General features: G+C 47.1%; 1 protein-coding gene across 1 annotated transcript in view; it reads left to right on the plus strand.

The window, feature by feature from the left end:
• Nucleotides 1–18,063, plus strand: part of NCOR1 (nuclear receptor corepressor 1) — a 113,944-nt gene that overhangs the window by 90,408 nt on the left and 5,473 nt on the right. The window contains exons 32-44 of the mRNA XM_068979138.1: nt 590–817; nt 2,784–2,990; nt 3,394–3,543; nt 3,885–3,992; nt 5,573–5,738; nt 5,906–6,393; nt 8,691–8,819; nt 9,306–9,463; nt 9,635–9,858; nt 11,798–11,944; nt 13,200–13,342; nt 16,102–16,155; nt 16,532–16,753. Coding sequence (XP_068835239.1) covers nt 590–817; nt 2,784–2,990; nt 3,394–3,543; nt 3,885–3,992; nt 5,573–5,738; nt 5,906–6,393; nt 8,691–8,819; nt 9,306–9,463; nt 9,635–9,858; nt 11,798–11,944; nt 13,200–13,342; nt 16,102–16,155; nt 16,532–16,753 — 2,424 coding nt within the window. The remainder of the gene's footprint in view (nt 1–589; nt 818–2,783; nt 2,991–3,393; nt 3,544–3,884; nt 3,993–5,572; nt 5,739–5,905; nt 6,394–8,690; nt 8,820–9,305; nt 9,464–9,634; nt 9,859–11,797; nt 11,945–13,199; nt 13,343–16,101; nt 16,156–16,531; nt 16,754–18,063) is intronic.

Genomic DNA, 18,063 nt, shown 5'->3' on the forward strand with positions numbered 1-18,063 from the left:
GTTTTGTATTACTGTTGGTGAAGTATACCCTATGAAATGGCCAAACTTGTAAATTTTATCCTCTGTGTGTTTCACCACAGTTACTGAAACAGTGGAAGGTGATGACTGGTAGGGTTTTGGTTTGGACTCAGTAGCACTAATGAGATAATGAAACTTCTGAATAATGTCCTGTAGAGTAGAAGAAGCTGGAGCAGGGAGGAGGCCAGTGCTGGCGAGGAAGTCTGTGTGGAAGCACAGAGCAGGGAACACTGTGTGACCCAGCAAGGAGCCAGGCAGCCAGGCAGAGAGAGGGTGGAGGCTTGGTGTGGGCAGGGTCCGGAGAAATTAGCGTATCAGGTCAGAGATGACAAAGAGCGTCGACTTTTCATTTGTAATTTTAGGTGATAAACTGGGCTGTGACCTGAAAGGGGGCAGTCTCCCAACCCAGAGGTGCCCGCATGTTCTGCAAGATTGATTGTTTCATGTTTAGTAGAAAGAGAAGATCAAAGAGATATATGTATATGGTCTGTATTGGAATGGTTGAGAAATAGATTAACATCCTGCTTAACAAGCTTGCTTAAGGATTTGTGGTGTTGGCCGTTTTTTCTAGTTACAATTTCTTCTGGCAAGTCTGCTAATCATGAGAGGAAGTCAACCCTGACCCCTACCCAGAGGGAGAGCGTCGCAGCCAAGTCTCCGGTGCCTGGCGTGGACCCTGCAGTGAGCCACAGCCCCTTCGAGCCGCACCACAGGGGCAGCACCCCCGGGGAAGTGTACCGGAGCCACCTGCCAGCACACTTGGACCCAGCCATGCCCTTTCACCGGGCTCTGGATCCTGGTAAGCACAGTGCGCAGTGAAAACTGAAGGCAGAGCAGTAACATGGCTGTGTGCCTCTTTAGATGTTCTGTTTATTAAAGTACAGAATGCAGGCAGTCACATATGTTATTAGGATACAGTTCAGTGGCTCTATAGCTCAAGCCCCCAAATCAAGACCCAGAATATTACCAGCACCCCTTAAAGAATTAAAATACTGGGTACGTGGAAACCCCTCTTGTGTGATGGCATTTGATTGGAAAGTGGGTTCACGTGAAGACTATTTTTAAATAACACAGGCATACTTCATACATTTTATTTTACAACACAGACTTTCTTCACCAGTGTTCTGATCTCTAGTCAGGGCACTGGTTACACCTCACAGTTCTTCCTTATGTAAATGATACATCTCCAGGTTTGTTTTTTTAAGTGGAGTTGAAGTTTAAAGACACACCAAAGGAATCTCTCAATAAATACAGTATCCTTCTAGATTTTTTTCCTCATCTTTTAAAATTATCTAGTCCATACCTAATTCAGATTCTGTATTGAGTCTTTCCAAAGCAGCAGCGTAGTTTTTTCATTGTTTCATTATTGTAGTAGCAAGTACAGCTGGAAGGAACTTTCAAACAGATACCACTGACTGTCAGTGAACATGGTCTTAGTAGGTGTAAAAGCATGTAGGTTTTCTGGAGGGCAGCCTTCCCTGGCATAGCAGTGCTGCCCCGTGGGGCCTAGGCCAGTGGGTTCTGCCTGGGAAAGGGCTTCCTGTCCACAGGTGGTGGAGCGTCTCTCCTGGACTGTGGTGAGGTCAGTACCATCACATTGTCTGTCACCTGAAAATGTCAGGTCCCTGAGGCGCCCACACATGCCTGATTGTTCAGGGCCTGTCCCCAGAGCTGGGGCGGGAGCTTCACCCCTACCCGCCACTGTCGCCTGAGAGACCCGGCTGGGAGGGCTAGAGGAAGGGGGAGCAGACACTCCAAGAGTTTCTCATTTGTTCTCAGGAGAAAATGTGTGCATAAACTTTATCACTCAAACTCTCAGACAGACGTGAATGTTTATGCTTTTAGTGTGTATCATAATCCTTTATTTTATAGCAGTTTTCTTTGCTTGTCATTGTTGAGCTCGAGCTGGATTATCAGTATTTTGAGGACAGAGGCATTATCTCCTGTTGCGGTTTTGTTGGGATGTAGTGGGCCTCCGGCACTGTATAAAGCTCACTGTGTGTGCTCAGCTCATGACCGCACCTACAGTGTTCCAGCACCTGCGTCATGGGGCCTGGTCCTGCTGCTACCTGTTGGTGCAAATAAAGTTTTATTAGAATACAAGCCGTGACTGCTTGTTTGTTTTGTCTGTGGCGGTTTTTACACTGTAATGACAGAGCTGAGTCAGTGTGACAGAGCCAGTGTCCACAAATCCTCACATACTGACCATCCGGCCCTTTGGCTAATCTCTGCTGTACATGCACACACTGATTAAATGCCCATGGACGGTTCATTTTCAGTGCGCCCCCCGCCCCCGCAGAAGTAATGTTACCATTTGTTACAAATTTTTCCATTTCTTTGTATTAGATGATCTATACTACAAAAAATAATTTTTTTTTCAAACACAGCTTTTGGAAACTTCAGGTGAAAAATCTAATAAAGTTACATGTCAAAGACTGAAAGTGAAACTACTTGAGAGTAGTTTTTAGCTGCTGTTCTAGTGGTAAAGGTTAATACTCTTGTTTTGTCTGATCTGTCGTCCCCGTTATCATTACGTCTGCCATTAGGATGTTTATATTCACACTGCTGCTCTGTCAAGGTACAAAAAGAATCTGCCGTAATCCTGTGTCCCCCCTCCCCCTGCCCCAACCCTGAGGTAGGTAGAAGCTGATTGTGCTCAGTAGCTCAGCAGATGGTTCTTTTCCTTACTCTTTCTGTGGGTGATATTTAGCAAGTGGATTCTGCACGGACTCAACTACATGCCTGTCTTCCTCTCTCCATCACAGCCGCTGCTTACTTGTTCCAGAGGCAGCTGTCACCGACCCCCGGCTACCCCAGTCAGTATCAGCTCTACGCGATGGAGAACACACGCCAGACCATTCTCAACGACTACATCACCTCCCAGCAGATGCAAGTGGGCCTGCGGCCTGACGTGGCCAGGGGGCTGTCTCCCAGGGAGCAGCAGCTGGGGCTCCCGTACCCAGCGACCAGGGGTGTGTGTCTGTGCCCAGGACTAGTGCTTGGTGGGCGGATGATGGGAGGAAGGAAAAACAGGCTCTGTGGCCGTTAGCCTCGAAGGCAGACAGGGTGATACATCGAAACAGGCTGTTTTGGTGGCACTGGAATAACGATGCCAGGTCGATGTCCTTAAAGTTGGAAGCCGTGGTCTCGCCAGCTTCACACTCTCTCCTGCCATGTACAGGGTGGGGGTGGGGGGTGGGGCAGTGTTCATCTGCCTCTTGGTGAAGCAGGTCTTTCAAGAGTCATGCTGAACTTAAGTGCTGTATTTGTCCTGTATGCAAATTATTTTTGGGTTAGAGGAACCCAAGAGCCATGTGCAGTTCTGTATCTTTAGAATAACACTTGGAACATAATTTTGTTGTTTCTTTTGAACAGGAATCATTGACCTGACCAACATGCCTCCAGCAATTTTAGTGCCTCACCCCGGGGGGACGAGCACCCCGCCCATGGACAGAATCACATATATTCCTGGTACACAGATCACCTTCCCGCCCAGACCTTACAGCTCCGCGTCCGTGAGTCCAGGTGGGTGTGCGTGCGCCCCTCTCTGCTGGGAGCAGTGTGCTCCCGTGTGGCCAGCACAGCCTCTATGGGTGTTTGGGCACTTTTCCCCAGTCAGTCTGCTGTTTTTCGTTTACTGTCTAGTCATAGGTCCTCCACAATGTCTGTCCCTAGATCCTCTGAGAGCTTCTGGGAGCGCGTGTTATGCTCCATTATCACTGAAACTGTTAAGAAAGCACACTTCCTACTGCTCAGATTTGGAGCTTTCTGAAAAATGTTCAGTCACTTGAGAAGGTAAAGCTTGTTTGATGGACTTGCCAGGTTGGCGTTATTGTCCTCAGGCTGCAGGTTTGTGTGTTTTCCAGGACACTCGACACACCTCGCAGCCGCGGCCAGTGCTGAGAGAGAGCGGGAGCGGGAAAAGGAGCGGGAGCGCCTTGCCGCGGCCTCCTCGGACCTCTACCTGCGGCCGGGTGGGTGGAGGCACTAGCCTCGTGCTCAGGGTGGGATGCCCTCAGACACAGAGCGGCGGGGCCCTTGTGTGTATAGGCTGCTGAGGAGCCAGACAGGGCGGAGGCAGTGGTGGTGTAGTGTGGACGGTGACATTTGGATTTAGCAATACCAGTTGGGTCTGAAAACGCTGGGCCCAGAGCTCATTAAAGCTGAAGCCATCCAGCAGAGGCTCACAGAAGATTGCTGAAGATAGGTGTGGCATTTGGGTTGGTGTGTAAAGGGAGGATGCAGAGTGTGCTTAGAAGGTTGTCTGATTGATGTAAAAGAAATCCCTCAGCGTCTGACCATAGGAGGTGCTTTAATGAATCATGAGCTGTTCTTGTTGTTGTTTAATCACTCAATTGTGTCTGCTTTCTGCATCCCCATGGACTGTAGCCTGCCATCCTTGGGGTTCTCCAGGCAAGAATACTGGGGTGGGTTGCCATTTCCTTCTTCAGGGGATTTTCCTACCCTGCATGTCTTGCGTCTCCTGCATTGGCTGGTGGATTCTTGACCACTGAGCCACCTTGGGAAGTGGATCATGAACTAGCACCGTAATATTGATTGTATGTTGTTGTATAGAAACTGCAGAAATTGACTTAACTGAAGAGAGCCAGATACAAATCCTACATAATGTCTGTAGGAACTATGTTTTAAAAATGCTTGTGATCCCACTGATGAATAACATGCAGCTTTAAGTCCAGCAAACATCATTTTTCTCCATCAGACATTTGAAAGGTTGATAGTATTGTGGTGTTTGAGGAAACACTGCCTCTTACACACTGTCAGTGGTGGTATAAACAGGGATAACTTTTTCAGAGACATAAAAAATATGAGCAATAATCCAGTCCTAGGAATGCACTCCTGTGGGAATGCTCACATAAACTGCTGTGTGGTCAGACAGGAGAGAATTGCTGGAATGGCTGTGCTAAGTGATACCTGCTCTGAAAAAAAATATGGCTGTTTTCTAGAACTGCCAGCTCAAGTGAGAAAGAGTGAGTCTGAGAGCCTGAGGAGTTGGAGGAGAGAGTGAGGAAAAGGAACTTGAGGTCCTGTGAGTGAAGGAGCTTTGCTGCAGGAGCCACGGTCAAGTGGAGGAACCATGGAGCTGCGGGCTGGGCAGCCTTGGGCCCTGCTGCAGCAGAAACTCATCATTTGCATTGTGATTCAGAGACAGTTGTTCCACACTTGATTTTGGAAATAAGAAACACACCAGAGTACGAGGAAAAGTCAGAGACAAACTTCCTGATTTGAATTAGTGCTTCAGTATTGGTGGTTTTTTTGTTTCTCTTTGGAATCAAGATAGAGACTTGTCACAGGAATGGGAGTGAGAGTAAAGTGGTAGCTGATGATTTTGTTTCAAGTTACTAGTGTGGTTTTATTGCATCTTTATTGGAAAACTCTTAAAGCATTGATTTCTTGAAAGGCCAGAAAGCAGGGTCGCGATTTTCTCCACTTGCTTTCCTGTCTTCTATTTGGGAATATGAGGAAGTCAGCGAACCCCTGTGCTGCCATCCAGCCTCTTCATGATGGCTCATCCCTGCATCCCTCTGCCCCGCAGGCTCGGAGCAGCCTGGCCGGCCCAGCAGCCACGGCTATGTGCGCTCCCCATCCCCGTCGGTCAGAGCTCAGGAGACCCTGCTGCAGCAGAGACCCAGCGTCTTCCAGGGAACCAACGGGACCAGCGTGATCACCCCACTGGACCCCAGCGCGCAGCTGCGGATCATGTAAGCCTCCGTGTGCGCTCGGACCAGACGTGCAGTCTGCTGCACATGCTCGTCAGCGTGTGACTGCAATAGCGCTGCACACTGCTCACCGCAGTCTGTCCTCCTGACGCCCCAACACCCCGGGAGAGTCTCCCCGTCACAGACTTGTGCTTTGGTTTTCTTTTCAGGCCACTGCCTGCCGGGGGCCCTTCCATCAGTCAGGGCCTGCCGGCCTCCCGTTACAACACCGCTGCGGATGCCCTGGCTGCTCTTGTGGACGCTGCTGCATCTGCTCCCCAGATGGATGTGTCCAAAACAAAAGAGAGTAAGCACGACGCCACCAGGTTAGAAGAGAATGTGAGGAGCAGGGCAGCAGTCAGTGAGCAGCAGCTAGAGCAGAAAAGCCTGGAGGCGGAGAAGAGAGCCGGTCAGTGTCTGTACACCTCTTCAGCCCTGCCGAGTGGCAAGCCCCAGCCTCACTCTGCAGTAATTTACTCTGAGGCTGGGAAAGAGAAAGGGCCTCCTCCCAAGTCCAGATATGAGGAAGAGCTAAGGACTCGAGGGAAGACCACCATTACCGCAGCTAACTTCATAGACGTGATCATCACCCGGCAGATTGCCTCGGACAAGGACAGCAGGGACCGTGGCTCCCAGAGCTCAGACTCTTCCAGTAGCTGTATGTATCTCGGCCCGAGCCCGCCCCACGGGACCACACATGGAGTCACCTGACTCCAGGGGAAGCGAAGCACACGGTGTGAATGTAATGGAGAGGTTGTGTGGGTTAGTGGTGCACGAAAGTCTCTCCTGCTGTTACGCCTTTAAGTATCTGAGCATCTTAAGTACACTGTCACGTGTTTCCTTGAGGAACTTGGCCTTTCTGGGGATGAAGCCACAGGGAGGCAGACAGAGGCAGAGCCGCTCACATTTCAGGTTCTGCAAATGGGTATGTCACACGCTCCGCACTTCGAGACCTCGTTCCTCAGGAGACCCTCCTAAGGCATGCATCAGGGTCTAGGGTGGTGTCCCAAAGCCACTAGTAACCTTTTTCTGAGATACAGATATTTTTAAAAGACCACCTTATTGATAATTATGGTTATTGGTAATTGGTATTTCTTATAAGTTGGATTTTGAGCAAGTGTAAGAATTTAGCAACCTACAGTAAAATGCTAGAAAAGTTGTTTTAAATGTATTTTTAACTACATCCTAAATTCTCTATTGAATTTCTGAAGGCAAGTATTTAAACACATATCCCTTAGTATTGAAGTAATGTAACTACACATAGTAACCTCTCATTTCCATTCGTGAATCGAGTAGAGTCGGAGACCGTGACCAGTGGGGTCCTATGCACTGCCCGGCTTGCAATACAAGGTTCTGGCTAGTCTGCACCTGATTCTGACTTGTTTGGGTAAATAGCCCCATGGCTGAGGTCTGGAGAGAAGCTTGGTAGCCCTATGTGTCCATGAAAGATATCTGTTAGCCTGGACTGTGGAAATCTGCAAAATCGGTGCTGTACCTACAGAAAATTGGGACAGTCTCTAGTTGTGTGACTGGGCCGTCTGGTGGGATGTCACTGGCACACACGTGGTAACCATCCTGGGGCTTGTGGAACGCTTGCTAACTACCTGACATCACTTCCTTTTTGCATCACAGAATGTCTGCAAGCAGTCTGGCTGCTTTTCTGATGGTTTATGTTTCTGAGCGTAGTTTTATTTTCATCACTGACTCGATTACTTGTGTGAAGCGCCCAGGCTCCTCCCGGTTACCCAGCATGGCTTTCAGTTCTTCTTCCTCAAACCCCCTCTTCCTGGCCCCTGCCCCAGACATCAAGGGCACTGAGCTCCCAGGAGCACCAGGCCTCCTGCCGCCTGTGCTGCCCTGGGGAGCAGAGTTTGGGAGCAGCACCCAAACAGTGAACAGTGATTGGTGCCCGTCCCAAAGTAGTACCAGTTAGTTTGCATATAGTGACATATTTTAGTTTCCAAAGTTGATTTCCACCCCTGTTACCAGATCTCTGTCCTGAGTATACTAGAGCCAGGTCCTTGCAGCTTCCCTGACCTGGTGGGGGCGGGAGAGGGCTGTAGAGCTGCGGTTGGAGCAGTGGGTGGTGCACTAGTAGAGGAGTTCTTTCCCACCTTCTACCCTGTGTTCAGGACCTGACCACGCTTGCTGATCTGGCTAGGGTCACATATCCTTTGGGCCTCTGATCATTTCCTTAGATGCTTCAGTGCACCCAAAAGTGCACACAGCACTCTTGAGTCAGAAGGGTCCTGAGCAGGAGGTCACACCCTTCCCCAGCAGCTCCCCCGTTCTCGAGTCTGAGGCCCTGGTAGGACTGAGGAAAGCGCCTGGACCCCCACTGCTTAGACCCTCAGTTCCGAAGGGCACCATCTCTTGGAGGGCCCTGCTATGATGGCGTGTGCTCCCTTCCTTCCTGCAGACATTCACCGCCACCTCTGTTCATGTTCATGGTGTAACATGGGGCTAAAAATGGGAGTCATTTTCATCAGGAGCACTCAGTGATTTGAGAAAATTATTACCTGATGTTAGTCCACAGCATTGAAGTTGTCCTGGTGAAGAAGAGCAGACTATCCGGGATGGAAGTGACTTGGAAGTATGTACTGTTGAGGTCTCCTCTCGTTGGTTTAATCTCTTGTGATGAATTTCCTGGTGATTTTCTTTTTCAGCCCCCAGCAGAAGGTCGAGCTCTGTTTCTGATCTGCTTCACCTCAAGGTTTTAGAGCCTGCAGATTTTCAGGAAACTGTACCATGCCAAGATGAGGAACCCAAGGAAGCGATTAACTGACCTTTGCCACAATGCACTGAGCTCTTTGTTTGTTTTTTCATTAACCTGAGGTGCCATTGAACATTTCTGACGAGTAAAACCTGAAAATATGCAAATAGATTTGAAGAGCTTGGAACTTCTGAGCTTGACATAAGATTAATTTTAAAATAGATTCTTTTCTTTTCTTCAAGTATCTTCTCACCGGTATGAAACACCTGGCGATGCTATTGAGGTGATAAGCCCTGCCAGCTCTCCCGCACCGCCCCAGGAGAGGCTGACGGCCTACCAGCCGGAGGTCATGAAGGCGAGCCAGGCAGAAAGTGGGTCTCCTGTGTCTTCACATGTGCTTCCTGTTGTCTGTCCAGGGCATGTTCAGAAATAGCTCATTTTATTAGTTTTGTTTTAGAGTAATCTTCTATGAGTCTAGATGGCAATCCACTCCAGTACTATTGCCGGGAAAATCCCATGGACAGAGGAGCCTGGTAGGCTACAGTCCATGGGGTCGCAAAGAGTCGGACATGACTGAGCGACTTCACTTCAATGGAAAACTGGTTTTAAGTCATCAGTGACTTTTAAAATATGTTCTAATGATATTGAAAATAGTTGGTATTAATTTTGTTTGCCCACTTGTGCTTTCACAGTTTATTCTATGCTAATCTTCTGATGTCTCTCAGTGAATAAATATTTTTTCTTCAAAATTAAAATATGAATTCCCCATCCTGTGTTTCTCTGAGCTGTGTTTAATCTTTGCTCATGAGTGAAAGGTGGGCCTCCCTGCAGTAAGCCATGTGTCTGTCCCCTGTTAGACGAAGCCCCCAGACAGTACGAAGGACCACTGCATCACTATCGGCCGCAGCAGGAGTCCCCGGCCCCGCAGCAGCCGCCGCCGCCCCCCTCACAAGCCGAGGGGGCGGGACAGGTGCCCCGGACACACCGGCTCATCACACTTGCTGACCACATCTGCGTGAGTTTTTCACTACTCTTATTAGTTAGTGAGGTCTCTGTACAGGATCACACAGAAGGCCACATTTCACATAGAATCACAATAAAGATATCTAGATTTTTTTTATGTTACACTTCTTTTTTTTGCAAGTGCTCAATGGATTTAACCAGTTCCTCTTTTTCTCATTCACAGCAAATTATCACACAAGATTTTGCTAGAAATCAAGTTTCCTCGCAGCCTCCCCAGCAGCCTTCCACTTCTACATTCCAGAGTTCACCATCTGCCTTGGTGTCTACACCTGTGAGGACGAAAACATCAAACCGCTACAGCCCAGAATCTCAGTCTCAGTCTGCTCACCATCAGAGACCAGGCTCGAGAGTCTCTCCAGAAACTCTACTGGACAAATCCAGGGCCAGGTAATGGTCTCCCTTGGCCACACATAGGTTCCCCAGCAGTGAGACAGTCGGACTCTACCTTCACGATAGGGAATTCATTTCTTACCCAGAGTTTCTTCACCTTCATTCCCTGGAAAGTGTAAATGAGAGTTTTTCCTTTGTATATTATTCTTGGAATGTCCACTGTCTGGGCAGTTGGTCCTGTATGTTTTTATTATGTGTCCACAAGTTGATTGCTGTCCTCTGTCTGTGGGTTTGCAGACAGTGCTGTGGCATGGATGGTTGGTAATGTTGGGACACTGCCTGGGTCTTCAGAATCACAGTGTGTTCAGATGTTTAGGAAGCTGGCATTGAATAATGTGAGGCTGCTCAGTACAGGGCTCTCCCCAGTGTTCTCCCCAGGGCTCTGCGCTTGGAAGTTGCAGGTAGTGGACTGAGTGTTGGTGCGCATGTTAGTTGGTGGAGAGCAAGCAGCACACAGATTTGTCAAGTTCATAAAGATATGAGAACGAGTCTGGGGTTCAGCAGGTCAAGGACTCTGCAAATATCTGGAGACACATGGCAGGTGGATGGACCAGGGCAGTGGAAGCGGCAGTTGATTTTGTAGCAGGCCTGGTTCTCCAGCCTGCCTGCCAACCCCCAAGTTAGCAGAGAAGAAAAAGGAGTAAGAACAGTGTATTTAATAAGCTGAATGATACTCCTTTGGGAAAAAACTTTATTGTGGGATTTTTTTGAACATACAGAAGTAGAGAGTGTAACATGCCAGCACAGGCCCCATGTGTTTCATTATCCCCACCTCAAACTGGAGTGTTCTGAAGTAAATTGCAAATGACATAAGTCATCTCAAGCAGCTGGATGATCTTAAGGACATGGTGAAAGCATTCTCTTTTAACAAAAAAGAGCTTCAGTTATCAAAGAAGAACAGAAAGTTATAACAGTCATTCATGATACATTCTTGATACAAAGTGCTATATAGATTTTGAACAGTTGATGGCCATTTATGAAAAACAAATCATTTTGATTTTTTCACTTGTAATTTCCACATCACTGCACCTTGCTTTTGAATGAGGAATGTTACATTTCTTTCAGATTACCTGGTTTTATAGTTTAAAATATTTATGTAATCCATACTGTTATAAAATGCCATTAATTGGTTTTTCAACCTATAAGCAAAACACAGAGGAGTTGTTCTAGAGTTCTGGAACAATGTAAATGCTGTAAGTCATATAAAAATGGCTGAGCAGGCTATATAAAGTAGACAAACTAAAGATTAAAATCAGTATAGAGAAGGTAGTCAAGTCCTTTATCTTTTGTGGTAAGACTGATAGCTACTGTTTCAAGTTTTGATACACCAAGAAAGGTATATACCATTGGTAAAGTGTGAAAGTCACTCAGTCATGTCCAACTCTTTGCAACCTCATGGACTATACAGTCCATGGAATTCTCTAGGCCAGAATACTGGAGTGTGGGTAGCCTTTCCCTTCTCCAGGGAATCTTCCCAATCCAAGGATTCAACCCAGGTCTCGATCCCGCATTGCAGGCGGATTCTTTACCAGCTGAGCCCCAAGGGAAGCCTAAGATTGGTAGTTACCTCTAAATCATCTAAATAAAGAGCTAAAAGAAATGGCAAAAAATGGCCACCTCTAATTGGATGGGGTAGATTGGGGAAAGAAATGACAAATAATACTAACCTATAATGATAATAAAAGCATATATTAAAGGTCACTGATGGCTTTTATTCATTAAAAAGAAATATTTGGCTGTGGCACTCAGGATCTTTAGTTGTGATAAGTGGGATCTATAAATAGTTCACAGTATTTGAGGTGACTTTTTTCTAATATTCAGTGTCAACTTTTGTTCTCTGAAATGACTGAAGTAACCAGCTAACCAGTGTCTGTGTGTGTGTAGGGTGAGCCGAGGAGAGCCCTGGGAAGACAGTCTCACATTTCATATGTTGCAGCATCAGGCCTGGAAAGTCCCCAGAGAGGAGTCACATCTCTTCAGAGCCCTATGAGCCCATCTCCCCGCCTCAGGTTCCTGTTGTGCACGAGAAGCAGGACAGTGTGCTGCTGCTGGCCCAGCGTGGAGCCGAGCCCGCGGAGCAAAGGTATGTAGGGGCAGCACCGCGTGACTGTGCGTGCGTGTGTGCACGCGCATGCACATGCCTGCACTTGGTGCCTTCCATTTTCCTGAAGTCAGTGCAGTTTTTTCTCTTTCAATCACATGTCAGTAGAATCACTTTATTTTCCTAGTGATCAAATACTAGTGGATTTTACTGAAGAAATTCTAATATTTAAGTAGATGATAGAAAGTAATTATTCATTATTCTCCTTGAAATTAATTCCTTCTGGATCTTTTTAAAAACCTTTTTGTCTGTGTAGACATTGAGCCCCTGAAGTGCCCACCAGGCACCTGGCGTCATGTGCAGTGTGTGGAAGGTTGCAGTGAGCACTGCTTGCTGTTTTCTCACCAGTTTCTAACCCTTACCCCACCCTGTGAATTAGTGGATATTTATTCCATTGGGTTTAGACGCTTTTAGTTTGGCCCCTATACAATTCATAGGCACCCAAATAGGTGCTGGTACCTTTCAGTGAAATGAGGAAGAAATCCTGTTTTGGAAAGGGAATGATGTTAACTTCAATTTTATGTTTACATGTTTCCCCTAAGCTTGTGAGTTTTTGAGGACAGAGATGTTAGTCATTTTTTTGTTACCTTCTTTGTCACATTTGAGTGATGGACCCAATTAGGTTATCAGCACCTTTCATGTGTTCTCTGTTACCGTCTCTGGCACTAGTTGGCTCCTGGGTAGTCCTGAGCTAGTTGAGGAGACTTGTGTTTCTAAATGTGTTAGCATAGGAAGCCGCAGATGAAATATGAAAGCCTTTACATGATACTCCGCTCATGCAGGCCTGGAAAGATTCTAACAAATATGCAGTTTTATTTCTGCACTGTCGCTGTGCTGTTAGGTCTAACTGTCTACCGCTTAGGTGTGAGGGCTTGCTATTTTATAGGCAGGTATGCTAGTGGTTACAGTCTTACACAAAGTAATTGTGCTGGTTAAATGGTCCCCAGATTATGTGGTCACCCTGAATACACCAGGGTCTGTGCTGCAGAGAAGACAGGAGCATGGCAAGCTGTTTTGAGGGCTCCTGTTACCACCTGTTTGCTCTCTTGGTTCTAGACCGTCTACACTCCAGGGCTCCTTTTCTGACATCCTCTTGGTCCCAGATATGTCAGTGCTCAGATGGAGAGGGCCTCAGGCCTGGCACTTGCAGGGGGTGGGGGGGTTGGGGGTGGGAGTGGGGGTGGGCCAGGGAGGGGAGTAGGAGTGTGTGGTGGTAACAAATGGCTGTTCCCAGCAGGAATGACTCCCGCTCACCAGGCAGCATAAGCTACCTGCCTTCATTCTTTACCAAGCTCGAGAGCACGTCCCCCATGGTGAAGTCAAAGAAGCAAGAGATTTTTCGTAAGTTGAACTCCTCTGGTGGAGGTGACTCTGATATGGGTAAGTGGGATTTCTTTCATGAACTCCCATAAAATGTGCATAAATAATGATAGCTCCATGTTGCCTCTCACATAACCCTTGAGTATGAGGGCTCTGGCAGACCGGTCCAAGCACATGTGATATGAACTCCTCCACAGGCCTCCGTTGGCTCTGCTTGGGGGCTTTCTGTGAGGGAGCCCCACCCAGCACGTGCGCAGTTGCCCATTTTCTCTTTGAACAAGTGTGGGTCTCAGAAGTGTGTGTCTTACGTGGGGCTGGATTGGCTCTCCAGTGTTTACCCCCTGGTCTACCCCTCATTTGGGTAGACCATCCAGCTGTCTGCAGACAAGGTCGTGCTCCTCTAGTTGTCTATCCAATGTGGACGTGCACAGGCAGCCAGCTCTAAGCATTCCTACCATCCCAGGTGCTGGTCACTAAAAACCTTTCATTCAGTTAGCCTTTCAGTCGGTTCTGAGTACCGTGGTAGGACCCATCCCCAATTCATCATCTTAAAGGGGTCTGGGACCACACTGGGTGTTTCAATGACCTGTGTGTTCAGTTCCAGTGACTTAGTGTTGGTACCAACACCAACCTCCTGCGATGAGCTGCCCATGGCCCATACCTCTCCCTGCTGTCCTGTGTCTGTCACACCAAGTGTAGGACCAGGTTGTGTGTACTTGTTTGTGCCTTTCTCTGCTCTACCAGTCTTTGTGGATTACCTTCGAAGCATACCTCCCACAACTGAGGATGGTGCCAACCTCAACGCAGTGGCAGCAGATGGTGCATGGCCTGGGCACCACTGCCTGCTCCAGGCCCTGTTGTCAGCGTGAATGTGGATTATCTCCTGTCACCTTCACAACACTCTACATGCCACATGCTGGCATCATCTCCTTTGTAGATGAGGACACTAAGGCTTGGGTTTAGTGACTGTTGAGGTGGCAGGGCTGTGGTTCAGACTCATGGGTGCTAGCTCCAGAGTCCACGCCTCCAGTAGTTCTGCACTCGACACCCTCCCCAGGGCTGCCCATAAATGCCCACAACCTTCCTTGCCTACTGTTTTCACAGTCACGCCATCAGCCAGGTTCACTCATCCCCTTCTCTTCACATGTATCCAGTGATCCAAGGCTCTGGGGAAGCCCTGCAGAACCCAGGGTTTCTACCATCAGTAAACCCTGCCAACTAGGAACTGCCAAGTGGAGTTATGTTTGGATCTGTGACATGGTGATTAACAAAGGTTGAAAGTCCCAGAGGAGAAAGGATGAGCCCAGTGTCACTGTCACTTCTTGTTTGTGTAGTTATCCCAGCTCTTAATTACTAGATTTGAGAAGTCCAAGCCCTCGGCAACCAAGATGGCTTCGCCTCAGCTCAGGGTTCTCACTGAGGACATCAGTGCTTTTACTCTGCAGAAGCCTTCACGCTCTAAACTTAGCGACTCTGTTCTCCCTGCTGCTGTTAACACTAGTGAACAACTTACCCCTTCCAGAAATGCTCTGTTCCCTTCGTTTTCAGTACTGCTGTTGCCAGTTTCTTCCTCTGCTTCTTTGGCTGATTTTTGTGTCTCCTCAGAAGCCAGATCTTGCTCAGCAGGGCTCTGAGATGTTGGTTTGCTTCTAGCACTGTAGAACTGCCTTTCCCCACCTCTGAGGAACGATCATGCCCTCTCGTAAGCCTGTCTTACTCCCGTCAGTCCAGAGCAATGCAGGGATCTGGGAATGGGTGTTTCACTGAGCTCCCAGCTGACTTTGCTCTGAGGGCCTCAGGAAGTACCTGCTAACCTGAACCCCACAGGGTCCAGTATGTTATTGTTGGTTGAACAATATGAAATTGTCTTCATCTGACCATTTTTGACCAATAAGAACATGATTTTCTTATTCAGCCAAATAATGGCTTGCATTTGTACGGCTTGTATCATTTCACAAATAATGGTATGTATTTGTGAAAGGAATGAGTCCTGTTCTCCAGGTTTCTATGAAAACTACAAGGGCCTCCTTACCCCCTTGTGCTATTTCAGGTTCAGTCGGTTTACTGTTCCCTGACCCATAAGTGAGGCGCCTCCTCCCCGCCCGTCTCCTTGTCCCAGGAGTCAGCATCCAGGCCCCCTCGCCCCAATCTGCGTGGACAGGCCTTCTCCCTGGTGCAGGGCCGCCCTTCTCTGGGACACTGCTTGTCTGGCTACTAACTTACTTCCTGGATTCTTTTTCTTTCAAGTTTTCAACCTTGAGCTGGAAGGCATGATAGAAACACTGTTTCTATTCCCAAACTTCTTCCATTTTGGGCACAGTGCTTTACAAGTATTTCCCAGGTTGTCCGAGCTGCTGTCATTCAAATAGAGCAAATGACAGACTGCACAGTTAGCAGAAATGAACAGAACCGACAGGCAGGATCTCTGCCTCACCCTGGCAACTGCAGCAGGGACACGTGGTCATGTTCGTTCCTTTCACGGGGGCATTCTCCCCAGGATCTAATCTCACACCTGGCTGTGAGATTAGAAGCTTGGGTTCCTAGAAGCTTGGGTTCCTGTCCTGAGGCCAGCTTCTTCCTATGTGTGTTTCTCTGGTGCTGCAGAAGGTCCTTTCCTTCCTGGGCTGTATTACTCCTGTTCTGATTTACTTAAAAAAGTAATTATTTCTCTTTACCTTCACTTAATGGGTAAAAAATAAAGTTGATCATGGAAAATAAGGTTAATTTACTGTAGACTTTTTTTTGGAGACTTTATCTCATTCCGTGTACGTGATCATCACATCTCAGTTAATTAACTTGAATGTTTGTTTTAAATACAGCAGCTGCTCAGCCAGGAACTGAGATCTTTAATCTGCCAGCAGTCACCACCTCAGGTAAGATTCAGAAAACTCATACAGTAGCAGTCAGTCCAGCAAATAGGCATTGCGTACTGGCTGCATGCCAGGAACATCATTTAGTCGGGGAGGGACACGGAGGCAGTCACAGTGAAAAGTGAATTGAGGGTCACTAAGTACTTGTTGAAAACAAATGAAGAGAGAATCAAAACTATTGAGCTAAAAAGAGAAGAAAACCGTCAAGCAACTTTCACACCAGTGGGTGCCTGATTTAACACAGGAAAGCGCATGCTCTCGGGGGATTAGCTGCCTCTGTGGGGCTGTGCTGTCAACACTGTGCCGGGCCGTGTGTCCTGGGCGGTTCCTGCTCCCGTCCTCCCTCAGAGTCAGGCAGGTGCTGTGCCGTCTCCTGCAGGCTCCGTGAGCTCCAGAGGCCACTCCTTTGCTGACCCTGCCAGTAACCTCGGGCTGGAGGACATCATCCGGAAGGCGCTCATGGGGAGCTTTGATGACAAAGTGGAGGATCACGGGGTGGTCATGCCCCAGCCGGTGGCAGTGGGGCCTGGGGGCGCCAGCACCTCAGTGGTGACCAGCGGCGAGACCCGGAGGGAGGAAGGGGACCCGTCACCTCACTCAGGTAAGGGGCTCATTTTTGTGCACTTCACCATGTCTCCAAAGAAAAAGCCAGCCCATACCCCAGATTCTGATGGGTCATGGAGAGATTTCACTTATGTGCTCAGTCACCTCAACTTTTTTTCAACCTCTTCAGACATGTTATAAGTGACATAAAATTAAAAGGGATGAAAATTTCTATCCAGAATGTCACCCTCCAGTGTATCAGTGTTTTTGTTTTCATCCAGTCCTTATCTGTGTGCATACATTGTAATTGTAATACTGATGCAACTTCATATTCTGCTTTTGAATCAAAGTGACTTGCTATTGTAATAAAAGTGACAGGCCCCATATAAAAGAATTTTAAGCCACAGAAAAAAATAAGGGGAAAAAAATGCTTTCGATCACATTGTATAGAAAGCTAGTGTTAAAAAGGGTAGCTTATTGTTATGAGGTCATTATACATCCTGTTATAAGCACACAAAAAACCATGACTCTATGCTTTATATGTTTATATATAAGCTTTTTTCTTAATCTGTTGAGAATCTCTCATATGCCTTAATAAACTGAAGGTCAGCAACATTTCAAGTTTGTTCTCCTGTTATGGTCACACAAAAGATTTCACTAAGGATAAGAAAGATTAAAGAGATGAGTGGTTTTGTTTTTCCCTATATATGTTAACATTAGGACAATATAAATTCACTTCCTGCTCTCAAAGATGAGATACTTGTCTGCTCTAACCTTCAAGTTTTATTGATTTTAAATGTCTTTGTGTGTGTTTTAAGTTATAATATTGGTGATTTACAGAGTTCTCCTTGTTGTATAGTCTCTTTATCATGGCATTTCTTGGTGGTGAGGTTTCATACCCTGTTTTTTCAAAAAGGCTGCTGTGTCCTGAGGTCCTTCCTGCTCGAGAAGGTCTTCTTTGCTGCCTTTGTTTAACAGTTTGGCAGGTATTACAATACTAGGTTGGTGCAAAAGTAATTAGTTTTTGCATGGTTGAAATTTGCTGTTTGATATTGGAATACTTTCTTAAATGTGGTTATATTATACATCATTTTAATGCACACTTCTTGCTTTATGTTTTTTTGCTAATGACTTGTTACTTGCTGTTTATGTTTATTTTAGACTATGGAAATGGTGTTAGACAAAAAGCAAATTCAAGCGATTTTCTTATTCGAGTTCAAAATGGGTCATAAAGCAGTGGAGACAACTCACAACAACGAATTTGGCCCAGGAACTGCTAATGAATATACAGTATAAGTGGTGGTTCAAGAAATTTTGCAAAGGAGATGAGAGCCTTGAAGATAGAGCATCGTGGCCGGCCACTCCAAG

The sequence above is a fragment of the Capricornis sumatraensis genome, chromosome 8 (assembly GCF_032405125.1).
Source record: "Capricornis sumatraensis isolate serow.1 chromosome 8, serow.2, whole genome shotgun sequence".
NCBI classification, from domain to species: domain Eukaryota; kingdom Metazoa; phylum Chordata; class Mammalia; order Artiodactyla; family Bovidae; genus Capricornis; species Capricornis sumatraensis.